Source organism: Podarcis tiliguerta (assembly GCF_965153285.1).
Source record: "Podarcis tiliguerta genome assembly, chromosome: 16".
Classification (NCBI taxonomy): domain Eukaryota; kingdom Metazoa; phylum Chordata; class Lepidosauria; order Squamata; family Lacertidae; genus Podarcis; species Podarcis tiliguerta.
The window spans coordinates 9,306,275-9,320,388 of NC_139549.1; the positions used below are offsets into that span (position 1 = coordinate 9,306,275).

The 14,114-nt window shown below is 47.1% G+C and overlaps 1 protein-coding gene across 1 annotated transcript in view; it reads right to left on the minus strand.

Annotated features, from left to right (window-relative positions):
• Positions 1-14,114, minus strand: part of KCNN3 (potassium calcium-activated channel subfamily N member 3) — a 91,582-nt gene that overhangs the window by 43,921 nt on the left and 33,547 nt on the right. Inside the window, exon 3 of the mRNA XM_083416559.1 lies at positions 3,242-3,660. Coding sequence (XP_083272685.1) covers positions 3,242-3,660 — 419 coding nt within the window. The remainder of the gene's footprint in view (positions 1-3,241; positions 3,661-14,114) is intronic.

Genomic DNA, 14,114 nt, shown 5'->3' on the forward strand with positions numbered 1-14,114 from the left:
AGAAGATTCCACCTAAACATTAGGAAGAACTTCCTGACAGTAAGAGCTGTTCGACAGTGGAATTTGCTGCCAAGGAGTGTGGTGGAGTCTCCTTCTTTGGAGGTCTTTAAGCAGAGGCTTGACAACCATATGTCAGGAGTGCTCTGATGGTGTTTCCTGCTTGGCAGGGGGTTGGACTCGATGGCCCTTGTGGTCTCTTCCAACTCTATGATTCTATGATCTGCCTTGCGTGCAGAAGGTCCTTGCATGCAGAAAAATCCCCAGCATTGTCACGTAGGGCTGGGAAGTGTCCCTGCCTGGAACCCTGGAGAGGCGCTGCCAGTCAGTGTGGACAATACTGAGTTGGGTGGACTCAGCAGAAGGCAGACCCCTATGTTCCTCAGAACGGATGCAGCTCAGGGGTGGAGCATCTGCTTCCTTCCAGGTGTAGTCCCGATTAAAGATTGCGGTTTGTTCAGGAATGAAGCCTAAATGGGCGTCCTAACAACAACAACAACAAGTGCCCATAAACTGCATCTGCGAAATGACTGTTGTGTTGATGTTGACCCTTAAGGGGCTTCTTAAGAACCTAGATCAGCTCTTCTGGATCAGGCCAATGGCCCATCTAGTCCCAGGATCCAGTTCTCCCAGTGGCCAACCAGTTGCCTCTTGGAAAGCCTGAGAACAACACACACCCCACCTGTGATGCCCAGCATACCTCTTACAGCGCAGGTAGACATTATCCACTGGGGAGCCAGCATGGTGTGGTGGTTACAGCATCGGACTAGAATCAAAGTTGGAAGGGACCCTAAGGATAATCTCATCCAACCCCCTGCAATGCAGGAATATGCAGCTGTCTCCTGCGGGGATCGAACCTGCAACCTTGATGTTATCAGCACCACGCTCAAACCAACTGAGCTATCCAGCCTGACTAGGACCCGGGAGACCTGGGTTCAAACCTTCATCTCATCCACAAAAGTTCACTGGGTGCAACTTTAAGACAGTCCCTGTGTCCTCTCAGCCTAACCTACCTCAAAGGGTTGTCATGGAGATTGAATGAGAAGGGAAAGAGCCACGTAGGCCACCTCAAGCTCTTTGGAGAAAAAAGGCAGGGTACAGATCAGATAGATAGATAGATAGATAGATAGATAGATAGATAGACAGAGTGGTATTACTGGATTACATATGCTTCAGGTTACAGGCTCCGCTAACCCAGAAATATTACCTCGGGTTAAGAACTTTGCTTCAGGATGAGAACAGAAATCATGCTCCAGTGGCATGGCGGCAGCGGAAGGCCCCATTAGCTAAAGTGGTACCTCAGGTTAAGAACAGTTTCAGGTTAAGAGCAGACCTCCGGAACGAATTAAGTACTTAACCCGAGGTACCACTGTAGGTAGGTAGGTAGGTAGATAGATAGATAGATAGATAGACAGACAGATAGAAAGAATGTGGAGAATGAATCGTTTTTCTTCTTCTTCTTAAACGCACACACGTGGAATTAGGGTGGACCGGATTACTCAGTGTGGAAGGCAAAGGGGGAGTAAAAGAAGCTGGCAGCTAGAGAATTGTTGGCATCTGGCGTTCCGCAGGGCACCCGCTGGCATCCTGCCAACCTCCCCCACCTTGGCAAAGATCCGCCGCTCGCTGAGTCTTTCATTCTTCTCTCCCTTCTCCCTCCACTTCCCAGGGAGCCTGGCAACAGGGGTATATTCCACCCTCTAAGCCGCTCCCATCGCTTGCCAGGCACTAATGAGGTCGTGGGCGTTTGGGGTGGGGGCAAGGCTTAGTCAGTCCTTTCCCTTAATTATTATTTTTGCAGGAATGCCCACCAGTGGTGACTCTTCTTTGGCACCCAGCCTCGCAAACGGTTCGGAGACTGGCACACACAATCTCGCATCTTTGGGAGGTTTTTTTTTGTCTTCTTCAACTGCGGGTTAGCTTTTGCCCGTGGCAACAGGTCTTTTTTTTGGTGGGTGGGTGAGGTTTTCTGGGGACGGGTGAAAAGAGCAGAAACGCAGTGGCCGCTTTAAACCGATCCCCTGTCAAAACGGGAACTGGGCTGACGGCTGAAGGCGGGGGTCGCCTGTCTCGTGCTCCGCTCGCCAGAGGCCTCTCCTGCCAATCGGAGGCAGCTGGTTCGTCCTGAGTCATCTGTCGCCGGGCAAAGCCACCTCTCTTTGTGGCAGAGGTTTTGTGACAGGAAGATTTGGCCAACAAACGCTGCCCAGTTTTGGCTGGGGAACCGATGGGCCCATGAGTTGTTGTTGGAGAAGAGGGGCTAAATCTGAATAAACACAAATGTCATTGGACTCCAACTCCCGCCAACCCCCAGCCAGCACTGACACGGGTCAGGTATAATCAGAGTTGCAGTCTGAACATCTGCAGAACACCAGGTTGGCTACCCTTGACCTGCATTGATTGACAGGTGGTCTCCAGAGCTTTCCCAAACAGGAGTCTTTTCCAGCCCAATCTGGGAATGCTGGGCATTGGACATGGGAGCAGCTTTAACCACTCTCAATTCCAACCTGATACAGTGGTACCTCGGGTTAAGTACTTCATTCATTCCGGAGGTCCGTTCTTAACCTGAAACTGTTCTTAACCTGAAGCACCACTTTAGCTAATGGGGCCTCCTGCTGCTGCCATGCTGCCGGAGCACGATTTCTGTTCTCATCCTGAAGCAAAGTTCTTAACCTGAAGCACTATTTCAGGGTTAGCGGAGTATGTAACCTGAAGCGTATGTAACCTGAAGCGTATGTAACCTGAGGTACCACTGTAATTGCCACCTGCCCAGATTTTAACTTGTCTGAATTAATTTTAAGATGTATTTTAATTAATTGATGTCTGTTTCTATGCATATTGTGTTGTTTTCATGATGTTAGCCGCTCTGAGCATGGCTCGGCCGGGGAGGGCGGGATACAAATAATAAATAATAATAATAATAATAATAATCCCACACAGCACAGCCTATAGACAGGGATGATGGGAGTTGTAGTTCAGTGAATATTCCTGGATCCCAACTCCCATAAGTCCCACACAGCACAGCCTATAGACAGGGATGATGGGAGTTGTAGTACAACGAATATTCCTGGACCCCAACTCCCATAAGTCCCAGACAGCACGGCCAATAGACAGGGATGATGGGAGTTGTAGTACAACGAATATTCCTGGATCCCAACTCCCATCAGCCCCCAGCCGGACACACACAAGAGGCACCTCCCTACGGCACATCCCCTGCGTCTTTGTGCGCGACTCGCGAGCTCACCTCTCACACACACGCACCGTCCAGGCAGCAATGATCCACAGGGAGATGCTGAAGACCAGGAGGACAGTCCCGGGGCAGATGGTCATGAGGGTCTTCATGACGAAGCGGGTGTTGAAGTTGATCTTGTTGAGGGCCCCGATGCTGCGGGACGAAGCGTCCGTGAAGAGTTTGCTGTGCAAGAGCATGACCCGGGCGATCAAGTAGAGACGCAGAAACATGGGGATGGAGAGGATAATGTCCACGTCCGCCTCCGCCCGCGAAGGCGTGTACGAGAAGGCCAGCCGGGCCGTCCAAAAAAACTTGTACTCCCCAGGGATGGGGTGAATGGCGCACACCAGCATTTCCAGGCTGATGTAGAGGATACGTTCATAGGTCATGGCGATCCGCCAGTCGTCGGCACCATTGTCGATCACGAAGAGCTGGCAGGGAGGGGAGGGAAGGGAGAAAACGGCAAGGGTTAGAAGAGATGGGGCTGGCAGCAGAATGTTGTCACAGGGTGGGGCATTCCTGTAAAAGGATGTCTGCCAGTCAACCAGCCGTGCCCCACTCCACGGTACTCCATTCCGTCCTGCCCCAGTTTCTCCCCAGCAGATGCTTAACATTCAATGGGCATTGAGTATGATGAATCCTCACTGAGTTTAGGATTTTTTCCCATGAAAAGTTTTTTGTTTGTTCTTCTGGGGATTCTCTCAAGATGTGTCAATACCTCCCTTTTGTGAGTGGATAGGTTCAAGCAGCGGGTTTTTTTTCTGAGGGGGGACGCAGGGGTAAGCATTCCCCCCTAAACATTTGGTGAATCTTTGTACTTTTGTCCATTTGCTGTATTTATTTCTCCCGATTTGAACTATAAAATTGTGATTTTCTTGAGTCAAAATGAGAATATCCCTAAACATTTCTTAAGAAAAAAAGCACTGGGGTCAAGCATAAGTGACCTTAACTTAGGGCTATACTGGATAATTATTATTATTGTTATTTACACCATTTCTATATTGCCCCATAAATATATAAACTTATACCTGTATATGTATATGTATACGTATATGTATATACACACACACATCTACACTGCTTTTTTTCTTTAAAAATGTTTAGGAGTACTCTCATTTTGCTACTCATATTGAAATACTGCCCCTCAATGAGGCCAAACTTAGATTCACAAAATGTTTAGGGGCATACGTACCCACAGAAAAAAAGCAGTGTGCGTGTGTAATTCTAACCAATGTACTGACTAAAACAACAAGTATTAAAAAATGCATAGTTAGCTTATAAAAATGTTACATTAATACAAAATTACTAATAACTGTGAACCAATAACTATAAACCAACTATAAACTATAAACAAACTTTGGACGCACCTTCAGCCTCTCAGCCTCCTGGCTGTCACTCATAGTCCCCACCCATCCGGTTATATCTCCCGCTTGGACTACTGCAATGCGCTCTACGTGGGGCTACCTTTGAAGGTGACCCGGAAACTACAACTAATCCAGAATGCGGCAGCTAGACTGGTGACTGGGAGCGGCCGCCGAGACCATATAACACCGGTCTTGGAAGACCTACATTGGCTCCCAGTACGTTTCCGAGCACTATTCAGAGTGTTGGTGCTGACCTTTAAAGCCCTAAATGGCCTGGGTCCAGTATATCTGAAGGAGCGTCTCCACCTCCATCATTCTGCCCGGACACTGAGGTCCAGCTCCGAGGGCTTTCTGGCGGTTCCCTCACTGTGAGAGGCCAGGTTACAGGGAACCAGGCAGAGGGCCTTCTCGGTAGTGGCGCCTGCCCTGTGGAACGCCCTCCCATCAGATGTCAAAGCGATAAACAACTACCTGACATTCAGAAGACATCTGAAAGCAGCCCTGTTCAGGGAAGTTTTTAATATGTGACATTTTAGTGTATTTTTCATCTTTGTTGGAAGCCGCCCAGAGTGGCTGGGGAAACCCAGCCAGATGGGCGGGGTACAAATAAAAAATTATTATTATTATTATTATTATTATTATTATTATTATTATTATTATTTACCACCCCACACCCCCCGCTCTCCGCAGAACCCTCAAGACTGCCCATATCTGTGTCCCATTCAGCAGGCAGCCACACAGTCCACACCCAGTCCCAAAGTTTGGCGTGTTTCCTAGAGGATACTGAAGAAGATGGAAAGAAAAGACACCCTTTCCAACCCACAGTTCTCACTCTGGCCTCTGGCCCCTTCTTCTTCACCTCAATAGTCTCCACTTGTCCATTTCCTGGAGACATCGGGCCGGAGGACCAGTATGAGAAACAGGATGCAAGGCCAGAGACGGCGGGGACTCGATTCAAGTGGGCTCTTAGGCAACCTTTGTCCCCACCGAGCAGGGAGGATGCCCAGTGGCCAATAAGGTGGAGATCTTCCATTGTGTGTATAGGAAACCAACGCTTAATTACAACCTGCATTTCTCACAGATAATCACATTAATACACCTGCAGGAAATATTCCCCATTGGAGAGGAGGGGGGGAGTCGAGATTTCCTGCAGGTATATTAATGGGATTGTGTGTGAGAAACGCAGACTATTATTTCCCACCCTCCGCCATCATCGTGACCAAGAGGCGCGTCTGGGCTCCCCCCTTGGAAAGTTTTCATGCCTGCCTATCTGCAAGGCAGCTGTAGTCTATTTAAAGGGAGCCAGGGGCCTTGGGCCAACCGCCAGCCAGCAACTCGGCCCTTCCTGCCCGGGGCTCCATTACATACACACAGAAACCCACAGAGGGGGGAAATGCCATTGATCTCTCTTGACATCCGTCCTCCCTCTACCCCAAACAACAACAGAATGGATCTATTTCTCGGAGACTCTCCTACCCCACCCAACAACATGTGAGCGTTGCCACCGGGTTTCCATGGCAACCCCATCCTAAGTCCAGAGGTACCTAATTAGTCTTCCCTGATGCTAAGTTGGCAGCAGGGGAAGAGAGAGCAGAGGGGAAGGCCACATCTACAACATTCATTTAAAGCACTATGATACCTCTTTAAAGACTCATGGCTTCCCCCAAAGGATTCTGGGAGCGGTAGTTTAAGGGTGCCGAGAAATGTTTAGAAATCACACACACACACCCCGCTCCGTTCCTCTCCTAAAGCTATAGTCCCCAGAGAGGTTAAATCGTAATCTTCTCTTCATCACAGATAACTCTGGGAATTAGGGCTCTCCTAATCTGAACTCCCAGAATTCTCTGGGGGCAGCCATAGCTGTTAAGGGTGCAGAAAGTTGTCAGGAGGCCCCAATAGGCCCCATCACAGAGCTATTGTTTCCATAATTGTTTAACAATTAGTCCCTCTTCACAGAGAACTCTGGGAAATGTAGTTCTGGGAGAGGAACGGGGGTTTTCTAACGACTCTTGGCAAGTGTAACGAAAGGCAGCTCCCAGAATTCTCTGGGGAAAACTATGACTGTTTACAGGAGAATTACAGTACTACGGAAAAAGAGAGGTATTGATGAACAGGGAAAATAAAAAATGCAGTTCCCTTTAACAAATAGATTGAAGGTATATACAAGCTCACTACACATGAACAAGCTGTGGACAAACGTAGACTTTCCATGGACAAATTCAGCGATAAATACCATATTAGGTTAAGGTCTGCTTAACTACAATACCTTTTTTCGGTAGTGTATATATTCACTTTTCTCTGTGTGGGTCAAGTTAAGATTTACCTGTGAAAAAGGACTTTGTATTACAGTGGTACCTCGGGTTAAGAACATAATTCGTTCCGGAGGTCCGTTCTTAACCTGAAACTGTTCTTAACCTGAGGTACCACTTTAGCTAATGGGGCCTCCTGCTGCTGCCACGCTGCCAAAGCACAATTTCTGTTCTCATCCTGAAGCAAAGTTCTTAAGAGCCAGTATGGTGTAGTGGTTAAGAGCGGTAGTCACGTAATCTGGGGAACCGGGTTCGCGTCTCTGCTCCTCCACATGCAGCTGCTGGGTGACCTTGGGCCAGTCACACTTCTCTGAAGTCTCTCAGCCCCACTCACCTCACAGAGTGTTTGTTGTGGGGGAGGAAGGGAAAGGAGAATGTGAGCCGCTTTGAGACTCCTTAAAGGGAGTGAAAGGCGGGATATCAAATCCAAACTCTTCTTCTTAACCCGAGGTAATATTTCTGGGTTAGTGGAGTCTGTAACCTGAAGCGTATGTAACCTGAGGTACCACTGCACTCTTTCCCCTCCCCACTTCATATTTGTTTAGATTAGTTTGGTTTTATATTGTATTTTGTTTTTTGAAAATCTTATTAAGGGGGGGAGGTGGTGATGATGATGATGATTTATTAATAATAATACAGAGGAGGAGGGACTACTAAATGCATCTTACTCAATATCACCCACCTGCCCCCAAAGCATAATGGAAGCCAAACAAATCAAGGACAATTGGGCATTCATAGAAGCATAGAATCATAGAATTATAGAATCATAGAGTTGGAAGTGACCCCAAGGGCCATCGAGTCCAACCCCCTGCCAAGCAGGAAACACCATCAGAGCACTCCTGACATATGGTTGTCAAGCCTCTGCTTAAAGACCTCCAAAGAAGGAGACTCCACCACACTCCTTGGCAGCAGATTCCACTGTCGAACAGCTCTTACTGTCAGGAAGTTCTTCCTAATGTTTAGGTGGAATCTTCTTTCTTGTAGGTGGAATCTTCTTTCTTCTTTCTTTCTTCTTTCTCATGCCCACAACAACAACCTTTCCCCTCCTCTCTCGTTGCATAAATAAAAACAAGCGGCATAAATAAATACACACTACACTCCATGCCAGAAGCTCAACTGCCTGGCTTTCCCAACCACAAACACTCCCTTTTTAAGTCTCTCTTGGGGCTGTGGTGGGATTGCATTGCAATTCAGAGAGGAAACCCATTTGGAATTGCCCAGAGTGAAATGCTAATTAATGAAAGAGCGGGGGGGGGGGGGGGAGTGCTGTCATGCATGGCAAGGATTCCCTTGCATGTTAAAGGAGCTTTAACTCAGGCAGGTGTTAACTCCAGAATCCGCCACTCATTGCCAGGGACAGAAATATTTGCCGCTAAGTAACAGTTACTGAAAATGACAAGTAGAGAGAACACTATCACACTCAGGTCAACAGGATGCTGGAGTAGACGGGCCTCTGGCCTGACATTATCAAGGAAATATCATAGAATTGTAGAGTCAGACGGGAGCACAAGGGTCATCTAGTCCAACCCCCTGAAATGCAGGAATCTTTTGCCCAACACCTGATCCAGCAGGGCTCTTTCGATGTTCTTAACGTTTGAATTTGAACTGAATTTATTACGGTCCCAGACCAGACTCACATACCGGACTAAACAAATCAGAAACACAATAAAATTAAGTTTAAGCTATCAATCAATATAACCATACAATACAGTTATGGCAGCGGTTAAAATATGGTTTAAGTCTTAATCTCTACAATATTCTCTATAATTTGCTTCTAGTCTTTATAATAGCACAGCTTATTCTCTAATGTTTATACTAAATCTAAAGGGTGGGAGGGGGGGTCCTGATCCCACACACTTTACATGCAGCGCTGAAGTAGGGGGCACCCAACAAATAGTTCTGGGGTTTGACTTCAGTTTCAGCTTTGGCCCAAATTAAATCCTGAATCCTCTGACTGAGGCTCAGGGCTCCTATTTTTGCCCCCACCCCCTCTGCTGGGAGCCAAAACTCAACCCAGAATAAACCCACTGTAATGGTTCTAGGGGTTGCTCGTGCGTAAGCTTGTCCCAACGTCTGGCTGGGTTGCCTGAGTGAACCTTTCCTGTCCGGGCAGCCACTCGCCCGTGACTGTCTCAATCGCTGGCAGAATCCATCAGTGGGCAATTCTTAAACTTCTTCCAGCATAGAAGTTCTTTGACGCCCAGTCTCCTCCTACTCTCCCTGCGCGGAAGCCTTCTGCGTAAGGAGGGCGTAGGCAGCGGAGGACCCTTCCTCTCCCCGCTGGTCCCCGGCAAGGAGTCATGGGATCGCCTCGCCGATTCCCCCATCTCCCCCCCTTCTCCACTGGAGCTACGTTGATTCTCTCCCCCAGAAGATGGGCTGCCTCTCCCACTCCCGGGACGCTCTCTGGGATCCCTTCGGAGCTTGCTCTCTCCCTCGGACACTGATGGCAGATCCCTGACACCCACCTTCTCACAAACAAACCCAGTCCCCAAACAACCCACTTGACTTTTATTCATTTACAGTGGTACCTCCGTTTACGAACAGTCCTGTTTATGAACTATTCGGTTTACGAACTCCGCAAAACTGGAAGTAGTGCCCAGTTTGCAAAACATACCTCGGTATACGAACGGAAGCCAAACAGTGGAAGGGCACCGGCGGCAGGAGGCCTCATTAGGGAAAGCGTGCCTCGTTTTAAGAACGGATTTGGTTTAAGAATGGACTTCAGGGACAGATTAAGTTTGTAAACCGAGGTACCACTGTATTTCATAAAATTAATATGCCACTTGATTGTGTGTGTTGTTGCTTTTTTAAAAAAACAAACAAACCCAAAGTGGTATACAATCAATGTTGTACAATGCAATTATCTGTAAGCGTTGAAAAACAACAATTGAGAACCCTTTTTAAAAGTTAAAGTCAACAATGAGCTAAAAACCAGATGAAAACCTCTATCTCCATGCTCTACGTGTCTGGATGGGCTTTTTTTTTTTTTTTTTTAAATGTTTTTAGTAGGTGCCAGAAAGACTACAGCCTGGTGTCAAGAGGCAGGGAGTTCCAAAGTGCAGGTGCAGCCACACTAAAAGATCAACTGCTTACAAAAGTGGAACGCATCCCTTGCATGAGCAAAATGGGACTTTGGAGAAGCAAAAGGCTGTACAGTGGTGCCCCGCAAGACGAATGCCTCGCAAGACGAAAAACCCGCTAGACAAAAGGGTTTTCCGTTTTGGAGGTGCTTCGCAGGACGAATTTCTCTATGGGCTTGCTTCGCAAGACGAAAATGCCTTGCGATTCCTGGGGTGTTTTTTTCCGCTCCCCACCCCCTTTTTCTAAGGCACTAAGCTGCTAATAGCCTTTTAGCAGCTAATCCGCTAATCCCTTAAACCTTTAATAGCCGCTAATAGCCGCTAAACCGCTAATAGCGCTAATCCACTAATCCGCTAATGGGCTTGCTTCGCAAGACGAAAAAACCGCTAGACGAAGAGACTCACGGAACGGATTCTTTTCCTGTTGCGAGGCACCACTGTATTTAATTCTACTAAGCTTTGGTGAGATTAAGCTCAGCCTAACAACGAGGTAATTTTGTCTTGTGGTGTTTTTTTGTGTTTTTGTACAGTGGTACCTCGGGTTACAGGCGCTTCAGGATACAGATGCTTCAGGTTACAGACTCCGCTAACCCAGAAATAGTACCTCGGGTTAAGAACTTTGCTTCAGGATGAGAACAGAAATTGCGCAGCAGCGGCGAGGCGGCGGCAGCGTGAGGTCCCATTAGCTAAAGTGGTGCTTCAGGTTAAGAGCAGTTTCAGGTTAAGAACAGACCTCCGGAACGAATTAAGTTCTTAACCCAAGGTACCACTGTATTGTGATTTTACGCTGTGAATTGCCCTGAGACCTGTGGGTGTGCAAATTTAATCAGCAGCAGCAGCAACAACAACGCCAGTTCTGCAGTTTGGAGAGGTCCAGCAAGCATGGATGAGGTTAGGCAACCTTGCAGACTTTTAATGACCCCGCCACCTTTCCAAAGCTAATCCTTAGCTTTGTGCAAAGCCCAGAGCCTGGAAACACACAGCTTCCTAGCCCAGCCCTTGAAGACAGATAAAAGTAACTGGATTCACAGAGGTTGGCAAGGAAGACAAGATGAAATTGCTTCTCGCAGTGGACGTCTGTCACCAGAAACATCCCTAGAGCAAACTAACACAACTTAAAAGGTAGCACAGTTCATACGTAGGAAGCCGCCTTATAATTTCCGCAGACCCCTGGGCCCACCTAGCTCCCCCCCCCCAATATAATCTTTATTAGTTTTACAAATTTAATATTACATATACATATTCTATTACATTTTAGATTTGTACTTGCTCCTAAGTGCTGACTTCCCTCCTTCCTTCTTCTGACTTCTTTATATCGCCTCTAAATTTTTTGCATTGTCTTTATTAATTTTATATATAGTTGGAGGCAGTGAGAGATTTTACTTTCTTGGGCTCCATGATCACTGCAGATGGTGACAGCAGTCACGAAATTAAAAGACGCCTGCTCCTTGGGAGAAAGGCGATGGCAAACCTAGACAGCATCTTAAAAAGCAGAGACATCACCTTGCCAACAAAGGTCCATATAGTTAAAGCTATGGTTTTCCCAGTAGTGATGTATGGAAGTGAGAGCTGGATCATAAAGAAGGCTGATCACCGAAGAATTGATGCTTTTGAATTCTGGTGCCGGAGGAGACTCTTGAGAGTCCCATGGACTGCAAGAAGATCAAACCTCTCCATTCTGAAGGAAATCAGCCCTGAGTGCTCACTGGAAGGACAGATCCTGAAGCTGAGGCTTCAATACTTTGGTCACCTCATGAGAAGAGAAGACTCTCTGGAAAAGACCCTGATGTTGGGAAGGATGGAGGGCACAAGAAGAAGGGGATGAAAGAGGATGAGATGGTTGGACAGTGTTCTCGAAGCTACAAACATGAGTCTAACCAAACTGTGGGAGGCAGTGGAAGACAGGAGTGCCTGGCGTGCTCTGGTCCATGCGGTCACAAAGAGTCAGACACAACTAAACGACTAAACAACAACATATAGTTATTCTGCTTCCAAATTTGTCCATAAAATGTCTGTAGATGAATAAATCCTTCTATATATAATCCATATATCATTTGCAACTACTATTGGTTACTTTAATTGCATTGTACTTATTGTTGTTATTTTTCCAATCAAGTTATTTGTATGGCACATTATGAGGTTTGTTTCAATTCTACTGGTTTCTCTATTTCACGCATATCTTTCCTATGTACAGCATAATTTTCTTCCATTCTTTTTGAAATGTTTCATCGCCCTGTTGTCGGATTTCCCCCGTTAATTTAGCTATTTCTGCGTATTCCATTACCTTCTGTTGCCAATCTTCCACTTCCTTGGCCCACCTAACTTAGTATTGTCTATACTGACAAGCAGAGGCTCATTATTTCAGGCAGGGGGCATCCCCAGACATCCCTGGAGATGCCTGGGATTGAACCCAGAGCCTTCTGCATGCAAGGTAGATCCTCTACCACTGAGCTATACCCATTCTGTAACAATAAAAAGATCTGGAGGTGGGAAAACTCATTTGCGGGGGGGGGGGGGGAGAAATCAAACGAGCACAGAATGCTAAATGCCAGGGAGGTCAAGAGTGGAAAACCAGGGAGAGGAGGAACAGAGCTGCTGAACAGAACGCAGCAACATTTTGTTGCAGCCTGTAAATACACAACCATTCATCACCCCTCCCAGGCTTCTCATATTTCCTCCACCAACTTTCTATGCCAACCCGCAATAATTTCAGGTTCGGGAACACAAGCGGCATCGCAACGCCATGGGCGTTTTTGCAGAGTGCCAGAATTCAATCACATGTCTGATTTGGAACAAAGCTCTCTTGCCTCGTCTCCCCCAGAGGCCTGACCTTTACCTGAGACACATCAATAACATCTGCATCACCTGGAGCCAAGCAGGGAGGAGCCCCTGGAGAGAAATTCCACCTGCATTTCGGCAACCTCCACACCATCCACCAAAGCCTGGACCAGTCTACAAAGCAGATTCCTTTTTGGATAGCACAGAGCATTGATGCAATGGCCGTATAAAGACATTAAAAAATATATAATATATAATATATAATCAGTGTTCACACATTATCTGCAGCAGACAGAAGCTCAAGTGATCTACGCCAGATCAGCAAGAAGGTCTTCCGAATTCCAAACGTCTAACCCAGTGTTTCCCAAACTTGGGTATCCAGCTGTTTTCGGACTACAATTCCCATCATCCCTGACCGCTGGTCTTGCTAGCTAGGGATGATGGGAGTTGTAGTCCAAATACAGCTTGGAACCCATAGAAATAGAAGTTACTTTCTGAAAATACTACTATACTATAAAGGTAGTAGAATGGTTTTTTAATTTAAAAATCCCCCTTGCTCACCAAAAAGCAAATCCAAAAACTTTACAAAGAGGCTCAGGCATGCGGGAGCTAAACACCAGGCACTGTTTTAAGAAACTCGTGTTACAAAGGTATGGCAAAGTCTCTTAATGGGGCCTACTCCCAGGTAAGGAGGTAAAGGATGGCAACCTAGGCTTTGTTTGGCACGGGTGGGGGGGCTCTTGTGCTGTATAAAAAGGTAAAGGGACACCTGACCATTAGGCCCAGTCGTGGCCAACTCTGGGGTTGCAGTGCTCATCTCGCTTTCTTGGCCGAGGGAGCCGGCGTACAGCTTCCGGATCATGTGGCCAGCATGACTAAGCCGCTTCTGGCGAACCAGAGCAGCGCACGGAAACGCCGTTTACCTTCCTGCCGGAGCGGTACCTATTTATCTACTTGCACTTTGACGTGCTTCCGAACTGCTAGGTTGGCAGGAGCAGGGACCGAGCAACGGGAGCTCACCCCGTTGCGGGGATTCGAACCGCCGACCTTTTGATCGGCAAGTCCTAGGCTCTGTGGTTTAACCCACAGCGCCACTTGTGCTGTATAGCAGGCAGAAATTCAACAGGTTAAGTTTCTTCTGGTACAATTATGGGAAGGTGTGCCAGGATCCTCCTGTTTAATGCTCTGTTGGTTTTGCTGTGTATTTTCCTTGTATTCCTTTCTATTCCATAAAGACGGTTTAAAAATTTGCCAGCCAGCGTTGAGTTATGCCTTTTCATTTGTGGCTATGCATATTATGGCTGGCTGCAGTAATTCAAAATGATTCCTGGGTTCGGGGGGGGGGGAATGT